The sequence below is a fragment of the Lasioglossum baleicum genome, chromosome 1 (assembly GCF_051020765.1).
Source record: "Lasioglossum baleicum chromosome 1, iyLasBale1, whole genome shotgun sequence".
Lineage (NCBI taxonomy): Eukaryota > Metazoa > Arthropoda > Insecta > Hymenoptera > Halictidae > Lasioglossum > Lasioglossum baleicum.
The window spans coordinates 16,393,749-16,419,131 of NC_134929.1; the positions used below are offsets into that span (position 1 = coordinate 16,393,749).

At 34.7% G+C, this 25,383-nt stretch overlaps 2 protein-coding genes across 15 annotated transcripts in view; one reads left to right on the forward strand and one right to left on the reverse strand.

Annotated features, from left to right (window-relative positions):
- Window positions 1-17,422, reverse strand: part of Shi (dynamin-1 shibire) — a 29,065-nt gene extending 11,643 nt beyond the window's left edge. The window contains exons 1-18 of one of the 14 annotated variants that reach the window (XM_076425440.1): window positions 16,677-17,422; window positions 15,649-15,722; window positions 15,061-15,210; window positions 14,784-14,987; window positions 14,456-14,648; window positions 14,155-14,364; window positions 13,358-13,557; window positions 13,110-13,255; window positions 12,876-13,033; window positions 9,693-9,719; window positions 8,189-8,360; window positions 7,867-8,112; window positions 7,222-7,233; window positions 6,695-6,901; window positions 6,063-6,238; window positions 5,947-5,952; window positions 5,157-5,345; window positions 1,581-1,676 (exon numbers count right to left, since the gene is read on the reverse strand). In XM_076425440.1, coding sequence (XP_076281555.1) covers window positions 1,581-1,676; window positions 5,157-5,345; window positions 5,947-5,952; window positions 6,063-6,238; window positions 6,695-6,901; window positions 7,222-7,233; window positions 7,867-8,112; window positions 8,189-8,360; window positions 9,693-9,719; window positions 12,876-13,033; window positions 13,110-13,255; window positions 13,358-13,557; window positions 14,155-14,364; window positions 14,456-14,648; window positions 14,784-14,987; window positions 15,061-15,210; window positions 15,649-15,722; window positions 16,677-16,840 — 2,630 coding nt within the window. In that variant the 5' untranslated portion in view covers window positions 16,841-17,422. Of the gene's footprint in view, window positions 1-1,580; window positions 1,677-2,191; window positions 4,186-5,156; window positions 5,346-5,946; window positions 5,953-6,062; window positions 6,239-6,694; window positions 6,902-7,221; window positions 7,234-7,866; window positions 8,113-8,188; window positions 8,361-9,692; window positions 9,720-12,875; window positions 13,034-13,109; window positions 13,256-13,357; window positions 13,558-14,154; window positions 14,365-14,455; window positions 14,649-14,783; window positions 14,988-15,060; window positions 15,211-15,648; window positions 15,723-16,676 lie in introns of those variants that run through there. The other 13 variants (XM_076425541.1, XM_076425473.1, XM_076425493.1 and 10 more) reach the window with 13 other exon arrangements.
- A 1,987-nt stretch (window positions 17,423-19,409) lies between these two features.
- Window positions 19,410-24,066, forward strand: Ppv (Protein phosphatase V). The gene is made up of 7 exons (XM_076426147.1): window positions 19,410-19,741; window positions 19,889-19,984; window positions 20,120-20,327; window positions 20,435-20,514; window positions 20,598-20,703; window positions 20,791-20,952; window positions 21,024-24,066. The coding sequence occupies exons 1-7, from the start codon at window positions 19,673-19,675 to the stop codon at window positions 21,212-21,214; spliced, it is 912 nt and encodes a 303-aa protein (XP_076282262.1). The 5' UTR covers window positions 19,410-19,672; the 3' UTR covers window positions 21,215-24,066.
- Window positions 24,067-25,383: the final 1,317 nt, after the last annotated feature.

The window sequence follows — 25,383 nt, forward strand, 5'->3', positions numbered from 1 at the left end:
GGCCGCCGCGTGATATACACTCATTATACACTGTTTAACGATACACGATTACTAATTAAAATTACTCCGACCCGATCTTTCTTCTTAAAATTACTCACGGTCTGATTCTTTCTTTCATTTTCTCTGTTTTGTTGAGACCTATTCAGATATAGATAGATAGATTCATAGATAGAGAGATAGAGGTAGATAGAGAGAGAGAAAAAGAGCGAAAAGAGATGGTTCGCGACTCCGGATTTTCATGCAAAATCCTCGAAGCATATCTACGCTATATCACATCCTATGTCTGAGCACGTGTTTCTTAGTTTCTTGCTGTTTGCTGTCGTTAGTTATTCTGTTAGGTAATTTAACTATTCATATATATTACGGTATTTCGTTTAATATGAACGGCTAGAACGGAACTGAAACACGGTGAACATCTTAAGAGGTAGAGAAACAGTGACTCGGTACTCGGCGTTACTTAAAAATAATTACTCGGTCGCATCGAACACGCATTGCTGCTCAATATTCTACTCTCGAACTCGACAATAGTCGATCAACGAAACGAGCGTTCAATTCTTTCCCAACAGCATGACATTTCTCGTTTCCTCAAGGGCAAACGGATTTTCTCAAGCATCGGCCGATATGGAAGATCACCGTGAACATTCACGTCGCGAATTGTGTACAAAACATTTCTCTCTCTCTCTCTCGACAATCGACGCTTCCCAAAAATCGAAACACCACTTGTCGATCGCATTTGCAGCAGGGTTGCTTTTTTTGGTAGACTTTCCAGGATAGATTCGCTGGATTCGATCTAGGAGAATGGACATAACCGATCTAATTTTCTTTACACGGCTACCGGGGCGGCAAGAACAAAAATGTAAACGATCTAACATAATCACGTGTGTGTGCCTCTTTTGTACACCGGATAATATCGTGTTCCTATCATCAGTTTTACAACTGGTCGTAAACTCTACTCACAGCGGAAGCATGGTTTTATCTGCCTCGTTAACGCGCTCTACTACAGCACAATATACACGGAATGTCGCGAAACGAGTTCGCTTTGTCTTACAAATATACAGAGCCTTAATGACCTACGGGTGGCGTTATGCAACAGAAGCGCGCGCGCATACTAACACGCGCACACGACACGCGTGTCTTCGTTCGATTGCTTCTGTATTATGTGCAGGTATGTATTTATGTTCAATAATATATCATCTTTGAAGGCATCATCGCTGTTAATTCAATTTTCTCGGACCATGCAAGAGAGATAGATACATTGTATATATATATATATATATAGAGAGAGAGAGAGAGAGAGAGAGAGAGAGAGAGAAAGAGCAAAGAGAACGAAAAGATAAATATACAGCGGCCACGCGGAACAATGTTGTTATTCCAAATTCTATTATCCGGGGAGGGAAAACAGTAAAAACATCGAATTAGTGTTCATTCGCAACCCTGAACAGTCTACCAATCTACTTGCGCAACTTAACAAGGAGTTACCAATCGAATAAATCGCAAATCGTGGTTAGAAGAGCGAAGGGGGTGTGTAAAGATATATATGCCGGTCATAGAAAAGTATGGACAGCTATAGTTTTGTTTACTTGATCTTGAATGCATCCATCAGCTCGTTCACGGCGGCATTTGCAGCGGCCTGTGTCGCGGCTTGCGTAATCCTCTGCTGCAGACCACCCCCGCGACTAAACATACACCACGGACACACTCATTTCATCGCTGATTTCGCTGCGTTATGCGTTTTATGCATTGCGCTGTACGCTTTCTCGTTTAGAAAACTAGACGACTCTTGAACCACACCGTGGTGCACGGTATATAAGGTTTCGAGCTTCGAGGTTCAATCACCTGCTTTTCTTAACGCGATTATTGCTTGCAGAGACTTATTGCCTTCTTATGATTGTTTTCTGGTTTACATGTGCCTTCAACCCTTCGACATACACATCAACACTAGGACTACCGAGCCATAAACGCAACTGATGTGCGAGCACTTGACTAATCGATTCAAAAAACAATAACAACTAGAGATAATTCAGGAAGCTGTGTATAGTGTATATAGTATTCAACCTAATTGTTAAAGAAATTCATTCTAATATTAAGGATGTTCTGGAGGTACAATGGGAGACAAAAGTACAAGAAATTCGAAATCCATCAATATATTGAGAATGAAAGACATTCATGAGCATATTTTTGTTTTTGTGTGTATTTTCTTTTTTTTTGGAGTTTCTAGTTGCGTTTTTTCAAGGTTTAAATAGGGTTTGAAGTAGAATTTTATGAATTCGCCATAAAAAGACGTGTTAAAATGTGCAAACTTTAAGTTGCTATAATTCTTAAACGGTGCAGCGAATCGAACCCAAACTTTGGTAATTGCATTAATTTAGTAAGAATTATATCTTGTCAAATTTTCAAAAATTTCGTTGCGTTTTTATATACCTCCAGAACATCATTAAGTAAATATTCCATCTAAGAAAAACGAATATCCCTTCCACATCATTTTAACTGAATTACAGTAAATCCTCTATCGACGCAAAAGCCTGAGGGAGGTTCGTTTGTATCAATCGTAGAGGGACACTATTCTTTTGAGCTTTGAAGGCCAAGTCGAACGTAGAGAAGGACAGCGCGTGTAAATTTGAGAGGCGTGGCCCAAGCCACTGCGACTCTCCACGTCTCTTTCTTTCCCATACGCTGTCCTTCCTCGCGCCCGAAACGTTCGTCGTTAATTAATCGCACGGGCCTTTGAACTGTACCGACGACTGCGACTCTCCGCGTCGCATTAGTAGTGGTTCACACCGATATACGTATGTATATCGACGTATTGTTTTGCGTTCATCGTGTAGCACCTTGTTGCGTCGATAGAGGATTTACTGTATAATTTTTTTACTGCAAATTGTACTATACAGTATCAAGTCAATCGAACATTATAAGAAAGTCGAGAGAAACTGTTTCGACATCAACACAATTTCCAGAATTACACTTTTCCCTAAGAAAAGTATTGGGCAAGAAAATCCTTGCAAGTAATAGTTTTTAAACAATTGATATCCAACATCGCCTCTCCACAAGAATTATACTTTCAAACCGAACATACCATACATCTTTAAAAAGTACCCAATATATAGTTTATGGATCCACAAACGGATTGGAACGAGTACCACATAATAGTACAATGAAATTCCAATTAAACAAAAATAAAATGAAACATGAATATAATTTTTAATGCAGGCACCGACACATCCGTCCGTAATTGATAACTGACAAGATTCGAAATGATTTTGAGGAAAGTTGATAGAACAAACGGAAGTAGAAAAGCAACGGTGGTAGAGAAGAAGCTTACGGCTGTAAAACGTGTTGCAAGATCATCGTGTATCGTATAATTACAATATCCTCATAGAACATTTGGAACGACTGTTCGAGAAACACTTGGGAAACGCATTTCACAAGTGGCTGTTTTTACTTTGTTAACTTTCTTTGGTTAAAATGTCATGCTGTTAGTAAGCGAATGAATACTTATCCACCTGTGATAAGAAGCCAGGACCACTTTATTTTACAACGTTTTTAGTTGTATATACAAGCGTCATGTACAATTCCGTCGAACTAATTTACAATGAAAGAAATATATTCACTCTCTACCTATATTATATATACTCATTTTTCGTTTACGAATGAGCGTGATTCGTTATAATATATCTAGTTTATTTCTCATGATTTCTGATCGATCGTAGACAATTAGGATTTTTTAATTAGGGATGTGCAAAGCTGTTCGTGCAAGCTGCCCTCCGTGTATATTCCATATACGACACCGAAACTCAGTATAATAGTATTAGTGTAGCGTTTCGGGAAATGGCCCTTTGAAGAGCGCAAACGATTCGCGAGTAATGAGATATTCTTGGTCGTTCTTACGAAATAATTGGACCACTCGAAAATAAACATGGATATGATAGCAATCGCTGGGACAATAGTCGTCGAATTCCCCATTTCACCCGACCGCTAAACTATATGACTCGAATTAATGACGCGCGAGCTCGCACACCCCTAATTAACAGTGATCACGTAATCTGTAATATATGCAGACAGAAACATATAGCATTAGGAAATTGTATTTCGTGTAAAATGTACACTGAGTAGATGTATCGATATATTATATATGTATATTGATTAGTAGGGAATAGGCGAGTTAGTGCGAAGACTTATTGTCGGCGCCTGCAATAGAAAGTGATGTTAGCACCAAAGCCCCGGTTCACACAAAGCTAATAGAGACAAGCGACTGCAAACTTCCATGTCTGATATCTCTTTTGCTTTCTTTTTCTTTTCTTTTTGATTTTTTCTCTTTAGGTTAAAGATTACGAAATAAAAAAAATGGACCTTCACCTCGTTACACAGAAACATAGAAGACTGTTTCGGACACAAACTGACAGAACGTTGTGCAAAACTTCTTAAACGTGAGACTTGACAATTCAATGGTACTCGATAGTACAAAGTGCCTCCAATTTTGCATGTTCTTAATGTTTTCTGTATTGTGACCCGACAAGCTCAAAAAGGACTCTGGTATCAAGTGCTTGTAATGCAGGGTGTGCTATGTGTACATAATACATAGATATAGAGTAATGTGTAGAAAATAGAATTGATATCTTTGAACACATGTGCTGGGAGCTACCTACATCGTATCTTCTTCGCTCGAACAACCGAATAATATTCGAATTTAGTAAATGTAATTTGAACTCTATGCAACTTGTACGACTCGATATGATAAAGTGGGGGGTAAAAGATCCTGCAAGGAAATATACACAACCGGTGCACATCCGCTTGATCAGGATTTATACGAGATCCTTTTCAGCGAGGTATTTGAGACATATTCAAATATTTTTCCAAAAGCTCTCACATAAATTTTGTATAGGTGTGCGAGTACTAACGAAGGAAATTGAAAATGTCTCCATTCTTTCCTTTTCAAGATAAATGTTTACAGCATAGGGTACAAAATCTGGTCAAGTATATGTCTATAAATTTAGAAGTACATAAGAAGTCTGCATCACAATTGTGTTGCAACTGAGTCAAGTATGTTTTATTTCTGTTGTTGGATTACTTTCTGTTAGAGGTCCTTTTTAACTTGTCGGGTTATACAGAGTAGATAATATTACTGATAAAAAGAATCATGTAATTAATGTTGTACTTACGATGGTATTAGGGGAGGCGGTAGGCCAGGTGTAGCACGGGCCGGTGGCGGTCCACCGGGTCCAGGTCGGTTGGGAATGGCCGGTGCTGGTCGGCCACCAGCTGGAACTGGTGGAGGTGCTCGAGAACTAGAAAGAGGTGGTGGCTGTGTCACTCCACGTCTGGGACCACCAGGAGATGGTGGTGATAACCTGTAACAAACGGAAGTCCAAGTTAATCAAAGGCTATTAGACCAATCCAGTTGTTTAGGTAACAGTAAAGAGACCTACCTAAACAATTAATACATCAATGTGTTTCAAACATTGACTCAACGATACGAAAATTAGGCAGTTATATCTTTGAACATCTGAGATTGTACCAAACGCAAGTATATAGAGACTAATAATATTTAAAAGTTGTATATCTACATTTGTGAGGTAGGGTTTGTATTATTTATACATGAAACTGCTCCTTCGATAAGGTTTTAAAATCCCTTTGAAGTATATGTATTATTCGAAAGGTGGTACCTGAATCCCAGAATGTTCACTCTCAGAGGCTCATGTAAACGTTACGATTAAGAAGAAATGTGGAAGACGTTTGCAGCGTGTAAAAGATTAAATAATATTTTAATAATAAAGTAAGCGTAGAAAAATAGACGCTGTGAAAGCTTGGATAGGCTTCGTTGGATTGGAAATTAAAAGATATGAAGCATTTTAGTTAGTGTATATACAGACGAAATAATCAGACCTCCTTCTCAGGCTTGAAAATAATAGAAGAAAAGAATATACTTAGTAGAATCGTTGTGGCTCTTACCCAAGACTGTTTCAACGGTGTTCAAGTATATGTGGCAAAAGCAGGCAGTACAAGATTGAAATATACCAAATTAGTTAAATGCATAAGCGACAATGAAAATAATAACATAAATTTACCTTGGATTCTCGCCAGACGCCAGCCAGTCGTTCTTCACCGGCGGTGGCACTGGAGTGGTCACCGTAGCCATCGAGACGTCTCCAATGATGCGTAGCGCTTCCTTGCATGCGTGGTACATGCGCAGCATTTCTTCTCGCTTTTGTGCTTCCTCAGGCGATTCTTCCATCATCGAAGCCTGCAGTTATACAAGAAATCATTTAGTTACAATTTAAGAAATATAACACTTATATCATGAAAGAAATTCAAAAGAACAACTGATCAAATTTAACACGTTCACTACCAACGTCGTTAATGTCTGATTATCGTAGTTTCAATTTAACCGTATACACGTCGTTACGTAATCTTTTGCTCTTTGAGGTCACGTCTGATGCGACACCACTATGTATTATTTCTTTTTTAACTCTTAAGTCACCTCTAGCGTGACAACATTATTACTCCTTGACTCTTGAGTCACCTTTAGCATGACAACGTTATTTTTCTACAACGCTTTTGAGTCACCTCTGGCATGATAGTATCATATTTCTACTCATAATTACAAAGACAGTTATCGAAACAAACGCCGGTAGTAAAGATGTTAATGAATTTAATAAGAAAGTAGAATTGATTCAGACGTTTCTTCGAAAATATTTACCTGATCACCGCTGGCGTACAAGTGTGCCAACAGCTCTCCATTAATGAATTCCTTTGCATTGTTAATGATCAAATGCATAATTGTCTTTGGAACCAGATCACGGGTAGTTTTTGTAACAATCTTCATGTACGAATCTACTAAATTCCTAATAGTCTCCACTTGACGCTCCAATTGTGGATCCATAGATGATTGAGCTTCTGAGCCGCCCTATAAATGCGAGAATTATAAATTTCACGTGGTAACGATTGCAGTAATAAGAATTAAGTTTTATATTATATTAGATTGAAACATAAGAAAAGAAAACCTATTAAAGAAAATATCACTGCTATAATAAACGTGTTATTGATTTCATGTATAAATGCAAATGCTGTTAGTACACAGAAGAAAAAAATGGTTACAAAAAGACGCGAAATATCTCAGTGACGTATTTGTATTCGCAATTTAAGCAGAGCTGAGTGGAGGTGTACGATACTTGTGTAGGTGTTGTGTATCTTGCATGTCTATAACATTCTAATAATCGTACCAACCTCGTATCCTTCCTTTAGTTGATTAGAGGCAAGAAACATTCAATAATTGTAATGCGATGTAAGAATTTAATTAAATTCGGAAGAAAGTTAGAAACGCTATCTGCACTTGAGTTAAGAGAGAGAATAGTATTAAAATTAGTGCACCTATTATTCTTTAAAGATAATAATTATGTGGTAATAAGCCCAAATTTGTTTACGTTACGAGACTCAAATCGAATTAGGTTTTTCTTAAATATAAATCCTCACTAATCAAACCACATTTCAAGTACCACATCACACTAATAGAATTATCATATTTACTAAATATGTTAGAAATATTTTCTATCTTTAAAGATTGTATCACACCACCACACAATTAAAAATCTAATACAAAACACATTCTGTTTACATTCTCGGTACTAACTCACCCGCTGCTTATCCTAAAATAAATCAAACAAGGTTTTTCTAATGAACATAACAAAATGTACATCAACTTAGAATAATTATCTACCCCCGTATTAACATAAATCAAAATTAGAACAGATTTATAAATTTGAAATAATTTCATTTTACCATTTGTATATTGTGTCGTCTCCCAGAATACGTTACACGTGGCATACATATACATAGTATGTTAAACTTTATAATTATTGTATAGTAGCTTACCTCTCCTTCTCCATTTGTTTGCTCCGTTGATTTTTCGGGATATACACCGGCTCTAAGGAACGACGCCTTCCAGGAGTCAACATCATCCTGTGTTTCGCAACTCAATTCAAGCTGTTTGTAATCCTTGTATACATTTCTGCCTTCTGGATTGAACAAAGCAAACAAATGACGACGAGACATGAATCCTTGTTCCAAATCACGCAACTTCAAGCCGTCTAATGGTAGCATGTACTTCTTTTCGCGTTCCTAAAAAGCGTGGACGAGATATGTGAATTATATCGCTTCGGTGTTCTGCGCTACGTTTCGATAATAAATTATTTACTTCTTCATCTTTGAACCAGGAGATGCTCTCTGATGTTAAGACAAACCAATAATCTCTGGATCCACCTTTCATTATACCAAGATTATGAATGCACATGTATCCCTTGCGTATCACCTGATTGCCTAAAGTATGGCGTCCAGATTTAACAGCATTTTCTGATGATTGTTGGGCACTGTAACACAAGGAATAATATATAATGAAATGCCAATTGGAAAAGAACATTTCAATACCCATGTACAAAAAATTCATTATAACAACTTGCCACAAAAATCTGTTAGTTCATCATATAAAAAATATCTAGCAGGGTAAAAACCTAGCCAATTTCTTTTTGAACTTATTCAGACGTTCACACAAGTTTCATAAATTGAATCTTTCGCTAGAAATAAAAACTGGTAAATTATATTAAATAAGTATCTTTCTCAAAAAACGTGTGCACTTACAATAGAAAATCAGTAAACAAAAAAAAAATGAGACATGACAAAAGAATAACAATATAGACAGGATAATTACATGGGCAATATATCTTGTGTTCTTTATCTGTCATAATAAGAATCCAATACAATTGAAAAAAAAATGTAATTTTACCTTTCAAACTGTATTAATTTATATGTGAAAACTATAACATACAGCCACAACAACTCCATGCATATACTCTTTCATACAGCTTTAAATGTCACGCTTGTATATTTCTGGGTATGCACACCATTTGTAACACGAAAATACACACAACGTTATTACTACTAAATCAACACTGTAGAAATTTTGCAGGTCATAATGCACAAAAAGATGCATAAGCACATTTTACATTCATCGTGAAGAAACAATGAAAAATGGTGAAACTAAGATTCGATGGTGCTGTATGAAATATACAATTTGGAGCATTTACGAATGATTTAAGCAATGAATGATTGATTCATTTGGTAGTATATTCGTTTTGTGCCAATATATACAAAAGATCGAAGCAATTTCATTTGTCACCAAATTATGGCTGTATTTCTACTCTAATTATAAAACTATATTGTATAGAAAAATGTAGCCGAAAGAAACTCAACAATTCATATTGAATAATTTATAATATTTAATTGCATTTCTATTCGTTTTCATTAAGTATACTTCTATTTCTGGTATTGTACATTTATTAAAGCTGTATTTACTTTGTCGTATATCAAGTTAAATAAATAATACACAAGTTATAATTATAATGTAAGAAAAATACATTATTAAGAACATATCATAAAATCGTAAATTTCGACTTAATGTTTAACAAATTAAAAAGGCGCTAAACGGAACATCGCATATTTGTCATAGTACGAAATATAAAAACGAATTGGAAATTCTTATATGTTATGGATTATCTTGTTTGTTATATATAGAAATGATAAAAAACCGAATGCTAGGGAAAATTAAATAAAAAAGTAAGCACAAAAGAATAAAGAGCGTGATAATGGAAAAGGAAGAAAAATGTAGTGTAAATCATTGTTTCAATGTACTTTATAATTCTTACCTTGCATTATGGCTACTGGCTGCCGCGCTGCCGATATAATTAAATTATTTCTTTAATTGTGAAGTATAAAGAATTAATGAATGGAAACAAATGTCAGGAGATGTGTATATGCAATGTAATTCAAGGAAAGACATACATAAAGATCGTACGACACAGAGTTAATGAAGACAGTGTTAATAATGTACAGACACCACAAGAATTAATGGTACACAAGAGCTGCAGCTGATTATACAGAACAATTTCTAATAAGTATGTCTTGCCTTTGACAATACAAGAGGTAGTGTTATAGCGGAGGTTATAATATTCTTATCGTTTGATCGAGATATTCTTAATTACACAGTAAATATGAGAAATAAAGTTATACAAATATACTTCTAAGATTCATGGACACTTTCAGAAATGAAAGTCGTAGGGAAATATTACTATACAATTAAATCGTCAACAAATCGAACCTACGAAAGTGAAATAATTTCATTTTCATAGCAATTTTGAATACTTATCAAGTGTTGAGTAAATAGAAGTATGCATATATTGAAATGAGGGAAAATATGAGATACAATTTTATATGACTATGTATATGACACAAAGTGTCATACAAATATACATGAAATAGACAGAACAGCAGTAAATTCTACTATTTACTAATGATACAAAGAATATATGTACCTGAGCTTTGAAGAGCAAAATGAAATAACAATATTCGCTAATTTGAAGCTTGCTATGTGAACTGATGTTAGCAAAGCATGCACAATGGTAATATACCGTATGGACCTGATCATGGAAAGTACGTACATCGTTATTTTCAGTAATTATTTACCAAAGGGTGCTCCGCTCCGATATTGATGACTACACCGCGGATGTTTATGCAATTGTCAATTTTTATAGACAAATTTCAAGAAAGTGGAATCAAAATCCGATTTTTAGTGAGAATAGCCTTTGTAGATCTATCTATATACATATATAAAATAGAAAGGTATGTGTGTATGTGTTTATGATCCCATCGATCTGATTCGGTGGGTCTGTCGCATGTGTTGTCAATCTGTCGGGGTTGAAGTTGTCGGAGCGCGGTGGTTGTAAATAATTGGCCGGTTCGGAGCTGATCCGTGCGCGTTTTTTATCTCCTATATCTACCTATAACAACCTTTTCAGGTATACCGCCAGTGGTCGGGCGCAACCCGCCTGGGTTCAAATAAATAAGAGAATTATACTAAATTCTATCGACTTTTATATTCTAGAGAGAGCATTTTTTGAAAATTTTCATAAGCCTTAAACGCATAAAGTACTACAGTCTAACTAAGTACAACATATTTCAATATCATCGAAATCAGAGAGGAGAACCCTTTCGTAAATAATTACCTTATTTCCTTAACATTGAGTTCCATTGTACTTCTCAACTATTTAAATATTTTTCAGGAAAATACAGTATAAATATGTATTATAATATGTATATATATCTGATGTACAGGATGTCCCAAAATTAATAGTACAACCCAGGAGAAGATGGTTCTACGTGCAAACACAAATCGAAACTGCAGAATAAAAGTTTTTGGTACGAAGATTCGTTTCGGAGAAAATAAAAATTTCATCGAACATGCTTGTATTTGGATTAGATTATTCAATGTATCCATGTGTTACTCGTTATTTCTACTTGTAGTACGCACTTATAACGCCATGGTGTTTTCGCAATAATTGGAATGATTTTTCGAATGTTAATTGATGCTATGTAAATTGCATTATTATAAAAATACCACCCTCATTCTTTTGCAAACAATAAGGCATTGACAATCGTAAGCGTACCAGTTGGCTCACCACTGATTGGCCATCGACGTTATAAGAATACTGCTATACACCATATAAATTATCTAGCGATATTGGTTCTACTGTTTGACGTATTTCTTATGGTTTCAATTAATTACTGAACGACTTATATCGTCAATCGACACAAGTGACAAACATCTCATAGAATGAAGTGGATGTAGACCGTTAGGCAAAACATCTTGTTAACTGCATCAAACGCACACCAAAAGAGATAGACAATTTGTATCTATATTGTTATCATGTAATAAATTGCAACTACACAGGGTGTCTAAAAAAAAAACTTGTATAATAGTGCTACGCGTGAAGCGCATAATTCACGAAACGCGTGGGCTATTAAAGCATGGAGAGCGTAGTCGTTGTAAAGGTTAATATAAATAAAAATAACCAGTATTGGATAAACAAGTTAAATCCAGCTCAAATGCACGCAGATTAGATCAACTTTTTAAATTCGCTTCCCTTCAAGACGGAGTTTCATTCACTTTATTCTACCTTTTTTACTTTATATGTTTTGCATGTCGAATCACCTCTTCCTCGTTCATACTATTAATTATGGGACACCCTGTATAGCCAAATATATATCAACATAAATAACGGAATTGGCGTAAACAAAAGTGGAACAAGCAGACTAATGTAACTAACTGTATATATGCGACCTGTCTGTTTTCGTATTTTTGTATTTTCACAATTTTGAAGAAGTCTGAATGAAATTTTCACAATAAAACCATAATTTTTAACAGTATAAGTGTTTGTTTTAGTAAAGCATATTGTCATTTGTGAACTATACTATGTGTTGAATTTACATTAGTCATGCAATATAGAATTCATTACTGCAAGTGAGAGAATCTCTTTTTGTCTAAAGTAATTCACTCGAGATGGAACACCTAAATATTTTAAATGCTATTAGAGATACGAGTCAATATTCACACAACGAATTCGAATGTGAATATATATTATATCTTTAATGGTAACAGAAATATTGAGCTGTTCCATTTCCGATGAATTCCTCCGTATCAATATTACGCACTTTTTAATTCGAATTACGATTCAATAGAAACAGAAGTAACTCATATTCGTATGACATTTTATCCCCATATGCTAAGCAATAAGCTACTTTTAGTACTTCATTAAGTTGAGTCACATTTTTTTTTGTAGAGATAGAGAGAGAGAGAGATAGAGAGACTACCAAAATTAATGTATACAAGTACATTGAAAACTATAGCTGCAGTCATGAATGTAATAAGAACAACATATAGCGCTAGATGTGCGGTTTATAAAAATAAAAATTGTTGATCATATTATTTACTTTTTTGACTTTGCTGAATAACTACGAGAATATATATATAATTAAATATAGGAATAACTTACTTGGCAAAACCAATAAAATCTTCGTGGTTCGTGTTCATGTACGCTAATTCACAGTCCACCAAAAGTACCAACTGCTCCTTGCACATCTGCTCGCGTTGCCTAACATAAGTGGTAATGATACGTTCTGTTTCTTCCCTCAATCTAGGATAACGGTTCATCTGCCATAGAAAACAAAAGTGGCTTTTAGTATACTGTAAAGTTTACGAATAATAGAGAAAAAAAAGATGTACCTACCCTGTCTGTACAAATGCGTACAACATTACTGAGTTCCTGTACAACTAGGTCTACGCATTTTAGACTGGGTTCTTTGAGTCTATTGATTTGTTTCTTCACTATTGCCTCAAATGCCATGTCAGGAGTAAACAATCCCACTCTGATACCTATGACATTACACAGCGATTTAGTAAATATTTTTAAACACGGCAGTGCCTTGCAGGCAATATATTTATAGTAAAATTAAGAACAGTGTAACAATAATTTACCATGAATGTTTCTAATAGCAAATGCTATTTCCCTTCTCAATTCTTTCTCATCAAATTCCATTTTAACTATTTCGAATGGGAAACGTTCGTGGAACAATCGATTAATTTTAGCACCACCGCTAAGTTCCATTGTATTGATTTGTGCAGATCCAGAGCCTTCAATAGTCCTTTCAAAATCTGACTGAAGTTGCTGTATCATCCTTAAAAATGTTTTTCTTTCAATCAATGCATAGAAGAGCACTAAACGTTAATATTAATTATATGGGTAGAGAGTCACAACATTTAACTCTGCAATGTTTCATCGCTATGTTAAAAGTTCATATTGTTAGTTTTCGTCGTATTGTTAAGTTATGATTCACTCTTCAGTTACATAAGTGATATTAAAATGCATAACAATCTGCATGCAGACTATGCACACGTTGTTAAAAACAAAGGAAAACTGTAATACCTACATATACAATTGTATAGATCTGAAAAATAAAAAATGCTCTAAATGTCAAGACCCTCCACCCATAATATACATTAAAAGAAATCTATGGAGAAGGTAAGTTTAGATTAAAAAAAGAAAAAATTACATTTGTGAACGTACATTACAAGGTGTGAGACATTTTATATAAACTAAGTTACGTAATCGTCTATTATTATACATTTATATTTTCTGTTTGTGAATTTGTAGTTTTAATCTTGAAGTAATCAAAATTACTATATCAGTACTACAGTTTCCTTTCGATATAAGACGATGCCCGGAACGGTCTTGTATCGAAAGAATATGTAGTATTTACTACAAATGTACTTACTGCAACATAGCTTTTGTCTTTATGGCAGGATCATCGGGTCTAAAATGTTTATATTGCTCCACATCCTTTTCCAATGCAAGTAACTGTTTCTGTAATCTGTCTCTTAATGCTGGTAAAGTATCCCTGATATGATTGGTCAACTGTTGATTCAAGACTCGTTGCAAGTATGGTGTTCCTAATCTATCTGCTAAATGCCGGTAGGATGGATGGCTAACAAATCGAAACACATTACGTTTATGTGTAATTTGTTCAAGTATTTTAACTTTATATATGGCAACATATAACAATTAATTGTTTATACCTCAGGAAAAACTTTCTTTCTGCTGCCAAAGCATTTTTAATGTCTTTTCTACCTTCGATATCTTTCTGACTTCTGTTAACAACACCTATGTAACCACGTCTTAAGGGGAGTAATTTGTTTTCCAAAATATCCCTTGCATCAGTTCCATCATCCATAAGATCCAATTTTGTAATAACACCAATCGTACGAACACCTTAAAAAGATAATAATTTAAAAATATTTATCTATGCCTAACATCAGATTGGAAAGATTAAAATAGAAAAATATCTATCTATATCTAATATCAGATTAGAAAGATTAAAATAGAAAAATATGATTTAAATTGTACCTTCAGGATCTACTTCTTTAGCAAGTTTCAGAGCATCACTGTTTGCCAAATCAGTGTTTGCTGGAGTAACCGCTAATATGAGGCAATTTTCTCTTTTGATAAATTGAAAAATCATGGCTTTAATTTGAGCTTCAATATCTGCTGGTTGATCCCCAATTGGTACTTTTGTTAGACCAGGTAAATCGATTAGCGTCAAGTTTAGAACTGATAAGAAAAAATATAATGATTCAATATGCCTGCATAATTTAATATAAATCACAGTCAAAAATAAATTTACCATTTGGTGAATATACTCTTAAATTAATGGGTATGTTGGATATACCCTTGTTGCCGCCTGTCACTCTATCGGTTTCATTTTCAATTTCCTTCCGTACTTCATCAAAATCCACAAACTTTTTACCCTTACAATGTAGAAATTCGGCAAATTCTACAGTAAAAAAAAAAATAAATTATACATAGAATTAATTTTATTCAAAAGATATGTTACTATAAAATCTGAGTTAATGAAATTAACTATACATTCAACTTTCTGCTTATCACAGTAGTTCATTGTCGTAGGAAATGCCATTGATAACAGTTCAAAGATACTGCCATCATGCTTACACGATAGCTACTAAAGAATCTTCATAAAGTATGTGTATAATTAATAAGATATGCACGAGGACAAAACGAATATTTTATTATAAAACAATATTATATATTTCAAATGAAAGAAATGAGGAAACACATTTAAGTCGAGCAAGTTAATCTAATCTTTGAATGAAATTTTGTTTACAATTACGATAACTGTTGTATATTTTTTCTCATACTAAATTCTCTAACTCCATAGTATGGAAGATTGATAATCAATTTATCTATGACTCACCAGTTGGACTGTTAATCAATTGCAAGATAAGCGGTCTTCTGGTTACAATGCCAGATCCTCTGGGTAAGAAATCTCTGAAAAGAACGTCATTACAAATTTTATCATTATGATAATTCCAGAGTGTTCTTTTTGCATAACAATGCGTACTTTATGAATTACATTTAAAAGCAAAACACCGTTTAAATACTTTTCTTCAGTAACAGATCTAACAAAGCACAACTGAAATTTTTTAAACGTTTTAGATCATAATTTTCGAGTTGCCAAAAGTCCTTCTCGTAAACATTTGTATCTTGTTTCGTTATTTTAATAAAAATAATTACTAACGTAAATAAATGTTCCTGTATTATTATGGACAATATTTTTTTATTTAAAGACTAGAGCATTTTTTATATTTTTAATATATATATAACCCAATTTGGCACACATGGTATGGCAGTAACATTGAAAGATAGAAAGTGATCAATTAATCTTTCACATCCTTTAATAAACAATATTCGATAGAAAAAAAGTATTTTCCATAATTTAGGAATATGTTCTGGAAAGAGCCGAGACATGTATAAATTTATATATTGTAGATCAGTTCTATTAAATGTTTAGTAAGTTTAAAAAAAAATAGTAATATGAAACGAACCATGGCTTGAATTAAACCGATCGTTTAATATAATGAAAAATATCTGACCCGAGTAATTCATTGAAAGATCAGATATCGGAAAATATGAGGAAGAGGAACGCTTTGACAGGTCGCTATGTAGGCGGCCTCGCATCATTAAAGATATGTATATGTGTATAGTTGATTTTCATGTCACGATCGATAGAGATTAAAATAGTTAACCTAAAGGGGCACAGAGAACAGGGGATAGAAAAATGAAAATAACCAATGACGGATACTGAAATTATAACGTGGCGTAATTCGCCACGCCTTTAATCAAATGTCTGGATATTGGCTAGGATGAGTAACTTCGTCGATGATGTCTCATGGATTGGAAAAAAAGTTCGGTTGAAACGATTGTGAAACGAGGTATACTTACTTCCCGACAAAGTTCTCGAGTACGGAACTTTTCCCAGCGCTTTGACCACCCACAACAGCGATTTGTGGTAGATCAAGTTGCATATGCACCCCAAGTTGTGTGAACGCATCTTGGAGCTTGTTCACGATCGGGATCAACTGTTCCATACCCGTGTTTCCTGCCATTTTGTCGAGGCTGTGTGCTCACTGACCCAAGAACACGATCGTTTTCAGTTTTACGGCTGTGTCCTGTGGGCGACACCGAGCTGCCACCACTTCCACGCACAACCGTCGAGGGTAGCTGCCTACCAGAAGTTATCCTATCCGTTTTTCGTGGTAAAATGCGCACTACCAAAATGGCCGATTTCGCGAAGGCACGTCGGTCTACATCGAATTTCACCGCATTTTCTCCGAAAACCGTGACTCTGCACACGATCACAAACGAAAGATGTCAGCTTGTGGCTCTACTGCGCGAGGAAAGTCACACCACAAACCTCCACAGCCACTGCCGTTCACATAAATGAGATCCAGCGTACGGACCAAGGCACGTAACGTTTCAATCGATAATCGAAGCGTGCGCACAGGCGCCTTCGTTGTGACCCACTTTTCGCCGCGAGATAAAATCCATATCGTTCTCCTGCTGCTGACCTTTTTCCACTTCCCACCGTAATTTGCTATCGAAGGAAGCTGGAACCACACACCTTTTGTCTGTTCCCCAGATCTTATCGCGATTAACAGTTCTCTACTCTTCCCTAACCGTAACCCATCGATTTTCGAACGTTACGCGGCAAAATACTTTTACTGGCGCGGAACGTTTGTAATCATTGAGAAAGTAGGCGGTAACCAATGAGAATACCAGTTCCTTGTTACCACATTTGTAAAAACGATTCTTTCATTGGCTGATGCCTAATACATTAGCATTTCGGTGAATAAACAGTTTTACGCTAAATATACCGAGTACTGAAAGCGATTCAAATGTTTTAGCTTACACAATAATGACAAGGCTCAATTTTTTATTACAACATGTGCTTGGATAAAGAAATTTATCCAATTCATTTCCATGTAAGCAACTTCGTAATTTCAATTTCTATAATTGTAAGATGAAAAATGTAAAACCGGTCATTTGACCGGCAGTAGTAGGTTTAGAGAGCCACCTTCGATTTTAACGACCTTACAATATCTTGTCGAGATTATCTTTTTGAACAACTTTTTGCTATACATATAATAGGCGCTCTCTTTTGGTTTTTGAGAATTTTGAGATGTTCGAAGAGAGCATTGTTTTTCGTGATCGAGACATAACCCAGGTGCTAATTTATTCAGTTAGGTATGAATTAGGTTCAGCAAACAGAAACTATTGTGATATAGCTTTTTTATTCGTTTATAGTTTTATCAATGGGATATATCCATATATCCTGTAACAACCTGAATATTGGAAACTAACCTCAAACTAAAGTGAACTAAAGCTTGAACAGTTGGTAACACTGACAGTGTTTGTCCGCAAAACGCTGAGAATATCCAAATGTTCGAGTTTTACTTTCAGCCACTGTATCTATAACCCAACTGCCCAAACCTCCCATCGATCATTGTAATTTCGGATCTTGTGCTGACGCATATGCCGTCATGGACGCGTAGATGTACGCACGATTCATTGTAGTAGTAGCAGCAACAGTTTTTCGAAAATATCTGAAAAACTAAAAGAAAGCATTGGAAAGCATCTATTGTATTCATAAAAAAAAGTTCTTCGGAAGGATGACCTTGACAATACATTTCAAGGTCATTGTAATCAAAGATGGCTCCCTTAAACTGCATTTTTGTCCATAAAGTTCCCTTTTGCAAGGCATCAAGGTTACCTATATTTTTTTTACCAAATGAGACTCATTTTATCAGGACTATTCATAACCTTCAAATGAATTTATTATTTTGATAGATCGTTTAAATAAAAAGCACACATGGCTGCATATAATTTGTGAAATAGGTTTTATTTCATTTCTTTTCAGAGTAATTCCGTTTATAGTATTAGAATAAGTGCTTCAAGTTCTTGCCCTGGATCTGAATATTTGGGACGTACATCATGCAGTTACTGATCGGATACCCAAGGAATGCTAAATAGTGTTTATTTTCTGTAGAGACTATTTCTGTTATACGTCGATTATTACCTTACCGTCTCCGAAAATATTTAGAAATCAAGAGCAATTACGTGCATTTGTTGTAATACAAATGTGGAAGATAAAATGTTGAAAGGTGTCCTATATTAACCACACATACACACCCTTTTGGATCAAACAATTCCATGTAAGATAATTTACTTCACCCCTAAAAACAGTGTTAGTTATTTTAGGTGCAAAACTGTGCAAAAGATAAACGGACTATCTTATATATATATGTAACCTATGACTTAGTTCCCTGGACATTTTACTTCTACTTTTATTACAACAATTGACATTGTATGATATCTGATGATATATAAAATAGTGTGACGCAATTGTTATGCAAATATGTTTGTGAAATTTGTTAACATTTGCTAAAGATAAAATAAAAATTCCTAGGTGTTCAATAATATTATTGGCCGATATAATACTTTTAGGAAAATGTGATATTTCATTGTGAAACCAAAGGATAGCAATATCGATGTTTATATGAACAAGTGTACCTATATAGAACAAAGAATTCGAAAACATGCGTTATAATATATTTTCATATATTTTTGACTTCACTGTGTAATTCCGCTTTATAGTATAAAACATTGCTAGCCAATAAGACGAAAGGGTTATAAAGAATTGAAGTTGGTCGTTTGCTGTGAGTGCGATGCACCTTACACGATGGAAATTATAATTTTCCGTGATTCTATAATAAATAATGCTCACGGAACCTTGTGAGTGAGATGAATGAAAACCGTGATATTCGTTCAAACTAATTCAGTGGAATAGTTCTTAAAAATACAAATCAACTATAAATTCAGCACACATATATGTAGTGAGTGAGGGCGCGATCAGTATTTTCCTACGATACAATTCCAAAATGTCAGACATCGATAAATGGATAGAAATTGCAAAAGAGTGCATATACCTTCCAGAAAATGATCTTAAGGTAAGTAACATGTGCAAAACGTTATTTCTCGGTATATCAATTATAATATATTTATACAACTCGTTTGGATAAGGTATTAAATGCACGCGCATAGGTTACTTATACTCACTGTATTTCCTTTCCGATAATTAGATTAATTTTGTTTAGAAACTTTGTGACATAGTATGTGACTTATTAGTAGAAGAATCTAATATTCAACCAGTGTCCACTCCGGTGACCGTGTGCGGAGATATTCATGGCCAGGTAAGATTCATACTTTTCGCCTAACCTCAACATGACATCGATATCCGTATAGTAGTAGATAATGATAATCATTACAATGGCAAAAGTATCAAGTACCATCGTACGTACTGATTAAAATCGTTTGTCTGTTTTTAGTTTTATGATTTAGAAGAATTATTTCGAAATGGAGGCGCTGTGCCTGATACAAATTATATATTCATGGGAGATTTTGTAGATAGAGGGTATTATAGCTTAGAAACATTTACCCGCCTACTCACCCTTAAAGCTAAATGGTCTGATAGAATAACATTGCTTCGCGGAAATCACGAATCCAGGCAAATTACTCATGTTTATGGTTTTTATGGTCAGTATACACATTTTATTATAAAAATATTATATGATATGAAAATGTTGAAATACAATTTATTGTGCGTGTATATATATTAATAATTATTTATACGTTCCATACAGATGAGTGTCAGAACAAATATGGCAATGCTAATGCATGGAAACACTGCTGTAGGGTTTTTGACTTGCTCACAGTTGCTGCCGTTAGTACCTTCAAATATATATATGTGTAACCATTTATGTTTCCTCTGACGTTTAATAATTACGAATATTTTTTGCTTTATAGTTAATTGATGAACAAGTACTATGTGTACACGGTGGATTATCTCCGGTCATTAGAACATTAGATCAAATTAGAACGATCGAGAGGAATCAAGAAATTCCACATAAAGGTACTTTTATATTTTATATATTACAGTATCATGTATGTATATGAGATGTATTATGTTTATCTATAATAAACGATTTCATATTTGTAGGTGCTTTTTGTGATCTGGTCTGGTCTGATCCAGAAGATGTAGACACATGGACCATTAGTCCACGTGGAGCTGGTTGGTTGTTCGGCAGTAAAGTAACATACAAATTCATGGAAATCAACGACCTTAAACTGATTTGTAGAGCTCATCAATTGGTTAATGAAGGTACATACATTTTTGTACAATGTGAATGAATTAAGACATTTATTAATTTGTTGTTTCCGTTTGATTTACAGGGTATAGATACATGTTTAATGATAAACTTGTAACAGTATGGTCAGCTCCAAATTATTGTTATCGTTGTGGTAACATAGCTAGTATTTTACAGTTTACAACTGTCGATTCAAGACGCCCAGTGCTATTCGAAGCAGTGCCTGATTATGAAAGAGTAATTCCACCAATAATCCCTACACCATACTTTTTGTGATCTCACTCTGTGGTCTATTTGTTTGGATACAGAGAGGTGGTATCTGCGTTTAGGCTTCACGGGACTACATGACTGTTTCTTCACGTTGATGGACACAGGCTGGTACCATGACAGAGCATAAAAATTTAGCAAAAACAAAAATGAAATTCAAATACTTCATAAGATAATGAATTATCCGGAATTCCATGCGAAAACTAAAATGTTTCTTTATGTTCTTCATAGGAGAATCGTTTGAAAATCTGAACTAACTAATATGGTTGTCTGTTCAGGGAAGATTAAGGAAATCTTTTAAGGAAAATATATATACATATATCGATTTTTATATGTTGAAATGTTAACTCTTTTATACATAGCTCGCCTGCCATTGCATCAGCCTGATTTCTCTAGTTTGTAAAGTATTTTGCATTGAAACAAGTGTGAACATTCTGTGGTCTAGACGCTTTTGCTGTCTACTGTGCACATTCTGTAGAGCATTCGCATCTCAGAGCAGTATTGTGAATGCATCATGCTAAGGAGTTCTGAGGTTTTAAACAAGTTACGAACGTGAACAACAAGTGATTCATTAGAGTATGAATGAATAAATGGAAAAGAAAACATTTAAACATTCCGGCAAAGGGAGAGTCTCTGAGTATAGTGAATGCTTAATTGATATTACGATCGTTGTGCGTAGAATTCAGGTTTATTAAAGCGTGAGCATATATACTACTGTTAAGGTCTTCCTGAGTATGTAATTAATCTGTTCTGGTTTAGATACTGTGTGTGCTGCGTGCAATTCTTTTTATTCTAGATGAGCAAATCAGTGTTCTTAGCAGCATAAATTCGGCAATTCTGCCGAGGTACAAATAGTATGTAGCAGTAGCCAAAGTTTTCCTGCCTAGGTAAGGAAATTCAGTAGAACAATTGTATTATATAATAGAAGTTTCATTATTATTTCTATGCATATGACAGTTCTTATATTATATTCCGTGTGATTTTATTAATGAGCTCACAACGTAAACACCATGCAAAAAGACCTCGAATAGTATTGAAACAAAATTTTTCCTTTCAGAGTATCGGCCTTTTCAGTCACGTATCACTATTATGCGTACTAAGCAATAATTTCATTATTATTACTACTATTAATATTATTATTATTATTGTATTATTATTATTCTCGGAATCTTTGTACAGTTTCCACATTATATGCCAAATCGCTGTCGTACTGAATAATTGTAATAACTAGATTGTCATAAGTTCATTAATGTAGGGAGCAATTTTTAAGAACCGAGACCTTTAGCAATGTGCCTCTAAATTAATAAGGGTTTGTGTAATATAATGATACGATATTGATACATAATTAATGGGAGTGCACTGGCCATTGCGTACTATAAGCCTGAATTCTGACCATCGATTTGTTAGCTCATGATATTCCTAATCGATCACAGACCCGACAAATATGACATTGGCATTCGCATTGGCATTGGCATTGGCTGTCGAAGTTAAAAACTACTCTATTTTGAATTTTGTGATATAGTTCGAGCGGGGCATGTGAAAATTTGCGTCGACGTTTGTAACGATTTTCCATGTCGAGATCGTTTTGAGGATGTTTTGAAGACTTGTTATTTCAAGAAGTATAGTCAACTTTTGAACAGTGCCTTCAGAACTATAACACGACGGTCTATTAGAAATAAATACTTTCTACCGACGGATAATCATAGACGAACTAGGGGACGGATCATATAAATAACAGAGAGCTTAACAAAGGGCGTGTGTAAAGGAATTTTCTTCAAACATTTTTACAATTCTTGGGACTATATCATTAATGATCTCCCTTTATATTATATTTCGACTTCATTAATCATGTAAGATATTTCGGCGTCCAATTCGATTGCTTTTACATATGAATACTTTCTACATTTTTTGATAAAGAACAAACGAAAAGAAAAAATAAGACGGTGGTGAGGAGAGAGAGAGAGACAGAAACAGAGAAAAAACGAAAGAAATAGAAAGACATGAGAGGAAGGATGAGGGAGGTGAATGAAGATGAAAAAATACGATTTATATATATCCAGATTGTTACGATATGCAAACTACACGATTTTACATTAATCACTGCTTTTATATTTACATTATTGATACTGTATTAGATAGATCATTACGCGACGCAAGACACGGAGTTTACGTTACAAACTCGACTCGTCGGTTTTGCAGCCTCTTGTACCGTGAAATGGAGGTGATGCATGAGAATGCCTGTGTAGTACGAACATCCTAGGAAACGTAAAAGTATTAGCTTCTGTGCCTACCTAGGTATTCGCGGCAATCACCTTTTAAATGCCTCTGTCTGTGATCGCTTTAATCTTATCGAAGTGTCCAAGCGCTTGCGATCATTCTAGATCGGTAGGATCCGAGGAACAGCATATAATAAAGACAATGACGTTAAAACGACGAGACTAATTTAGTTTAATGTTCTGTGCAGGAGCTTGAACACTGCGCATAATTCTTAAAGATCTCACAGGTAGACAACATTTTAACGAACATGTACCTTGAAAGTATAGACTTTGTTATATGTTAATGTAACGAGACGTCTGTAATAAAAGTGCGCAAAAATTGCAAACGACATTAAATCAATACAACAACAATAACAACAACAACAACAAGAAACGACAAGAAAACGAACTCCCGACGCTGTTAATTGTGATAAATAAAGTACAATACGCGTATACACGTGTGTACACAATGCATACAGTACATTAAGAGCCGTCGACACGAGAACGAGAAAACAAGACGAAACAACAAAAATAGCAAAAAATAAGATAAAAATACCAACCGTTCATGTAGGGTGTGGGCATGGAATAATAAAGATTTCATAAAGATCTGCTTTCATCTTTAATTAGTTTATTTACTTGTAATAATATTATTTTCATCGTATATATATAATAATTCTATTTACTCCTTACTATTTATATATAATAATATAGTATATTTATGTTCACTATGTATAATATATTATCTACATTTATAATCCCTATGAAAGGCATCTCCAAACAGACTTCAGATTTACTTTTTTTTTAAAATATTTTATTTATTCATAAAAATACAGGGGGTTTACGCGCCACCTGTGAAATCTAGCCTGTTTTGCCCGGAACCGATAGCCTTACCGATTTTATTGGTCGGATTAATAACAATATTATACCATACGATCCTTAATCCTTGCAATAACAACGAATTTTATTGTTCCTTGATATATCGTCGTCTATGTACACGTTAACTCACGATAAGCAAGTCCTAAAAAGATTTTACGCTCTGTTCAAGGTTTGTAGCGCGCCCTCCTCCACTCTTCTCGTTGTAACGCGTAGATTCTTTTACAATTACTAACATTCACTCGCCACTGGGGTAAAACAATTACAAAAGAAAAGCAAAAACAAAAAAAAGAGAGAGAGAAACAGTGAAAATATGATAAGAAGAGAAAATCAAACGATTCCGAGAGCTTCGAATACAAAGAACGAAATGCAAATGAAAATGCAACGGACAAATCGTCGGCAGTGATCGAAAAATAAATTAATAACTAGAATATGCAAATTTGCTTTTCCTTACAATAAAACGTATATATACACATATACATATATGTATTCTCTTCTCCACCGACTAGAGTGTTTGGTTCAAGACACGCGCGCGTCCAGGAAAATCAATTCGTGGTACGCGTTGCTCTTTCTTCCGATAGATTGCAATCAAAATACTAATCAACTTCTCTCCGTTTGAAAAATTTCTGATCCGTGCGCACGTCGAAATCTAAGTACAACCTGTTCGTACAGTACAGTAAAGTCTTGATCTAAGACGGATCCTCGGGTCCGTGCAACGACATAGATCGTGTAGAGATACTACTTTTTTGTGAAACCGCTAAGTACAGAAAATTGAATAACAATTCATCAGAAAAACGCCACACATAAGTTCAGGAAAATCCCATAACAAAATAATGAAAAATAAAGAAGTGTTCTAATTGTATTAGTAAGATTAGCGAACTGACTAAGATGGTACAGCCCCGTCCGGCTTAGATCAAGACTACGCTGTACTTCCGGAATCAAAGAGATTACGAAAAAAAGAAAAACATATAAAATTTAACGAAATGCATGAACGAATTCCCAGTGGAATAACAATGGTTCCCTGTTTGCGAAACGTGCTCGCTAACGGCG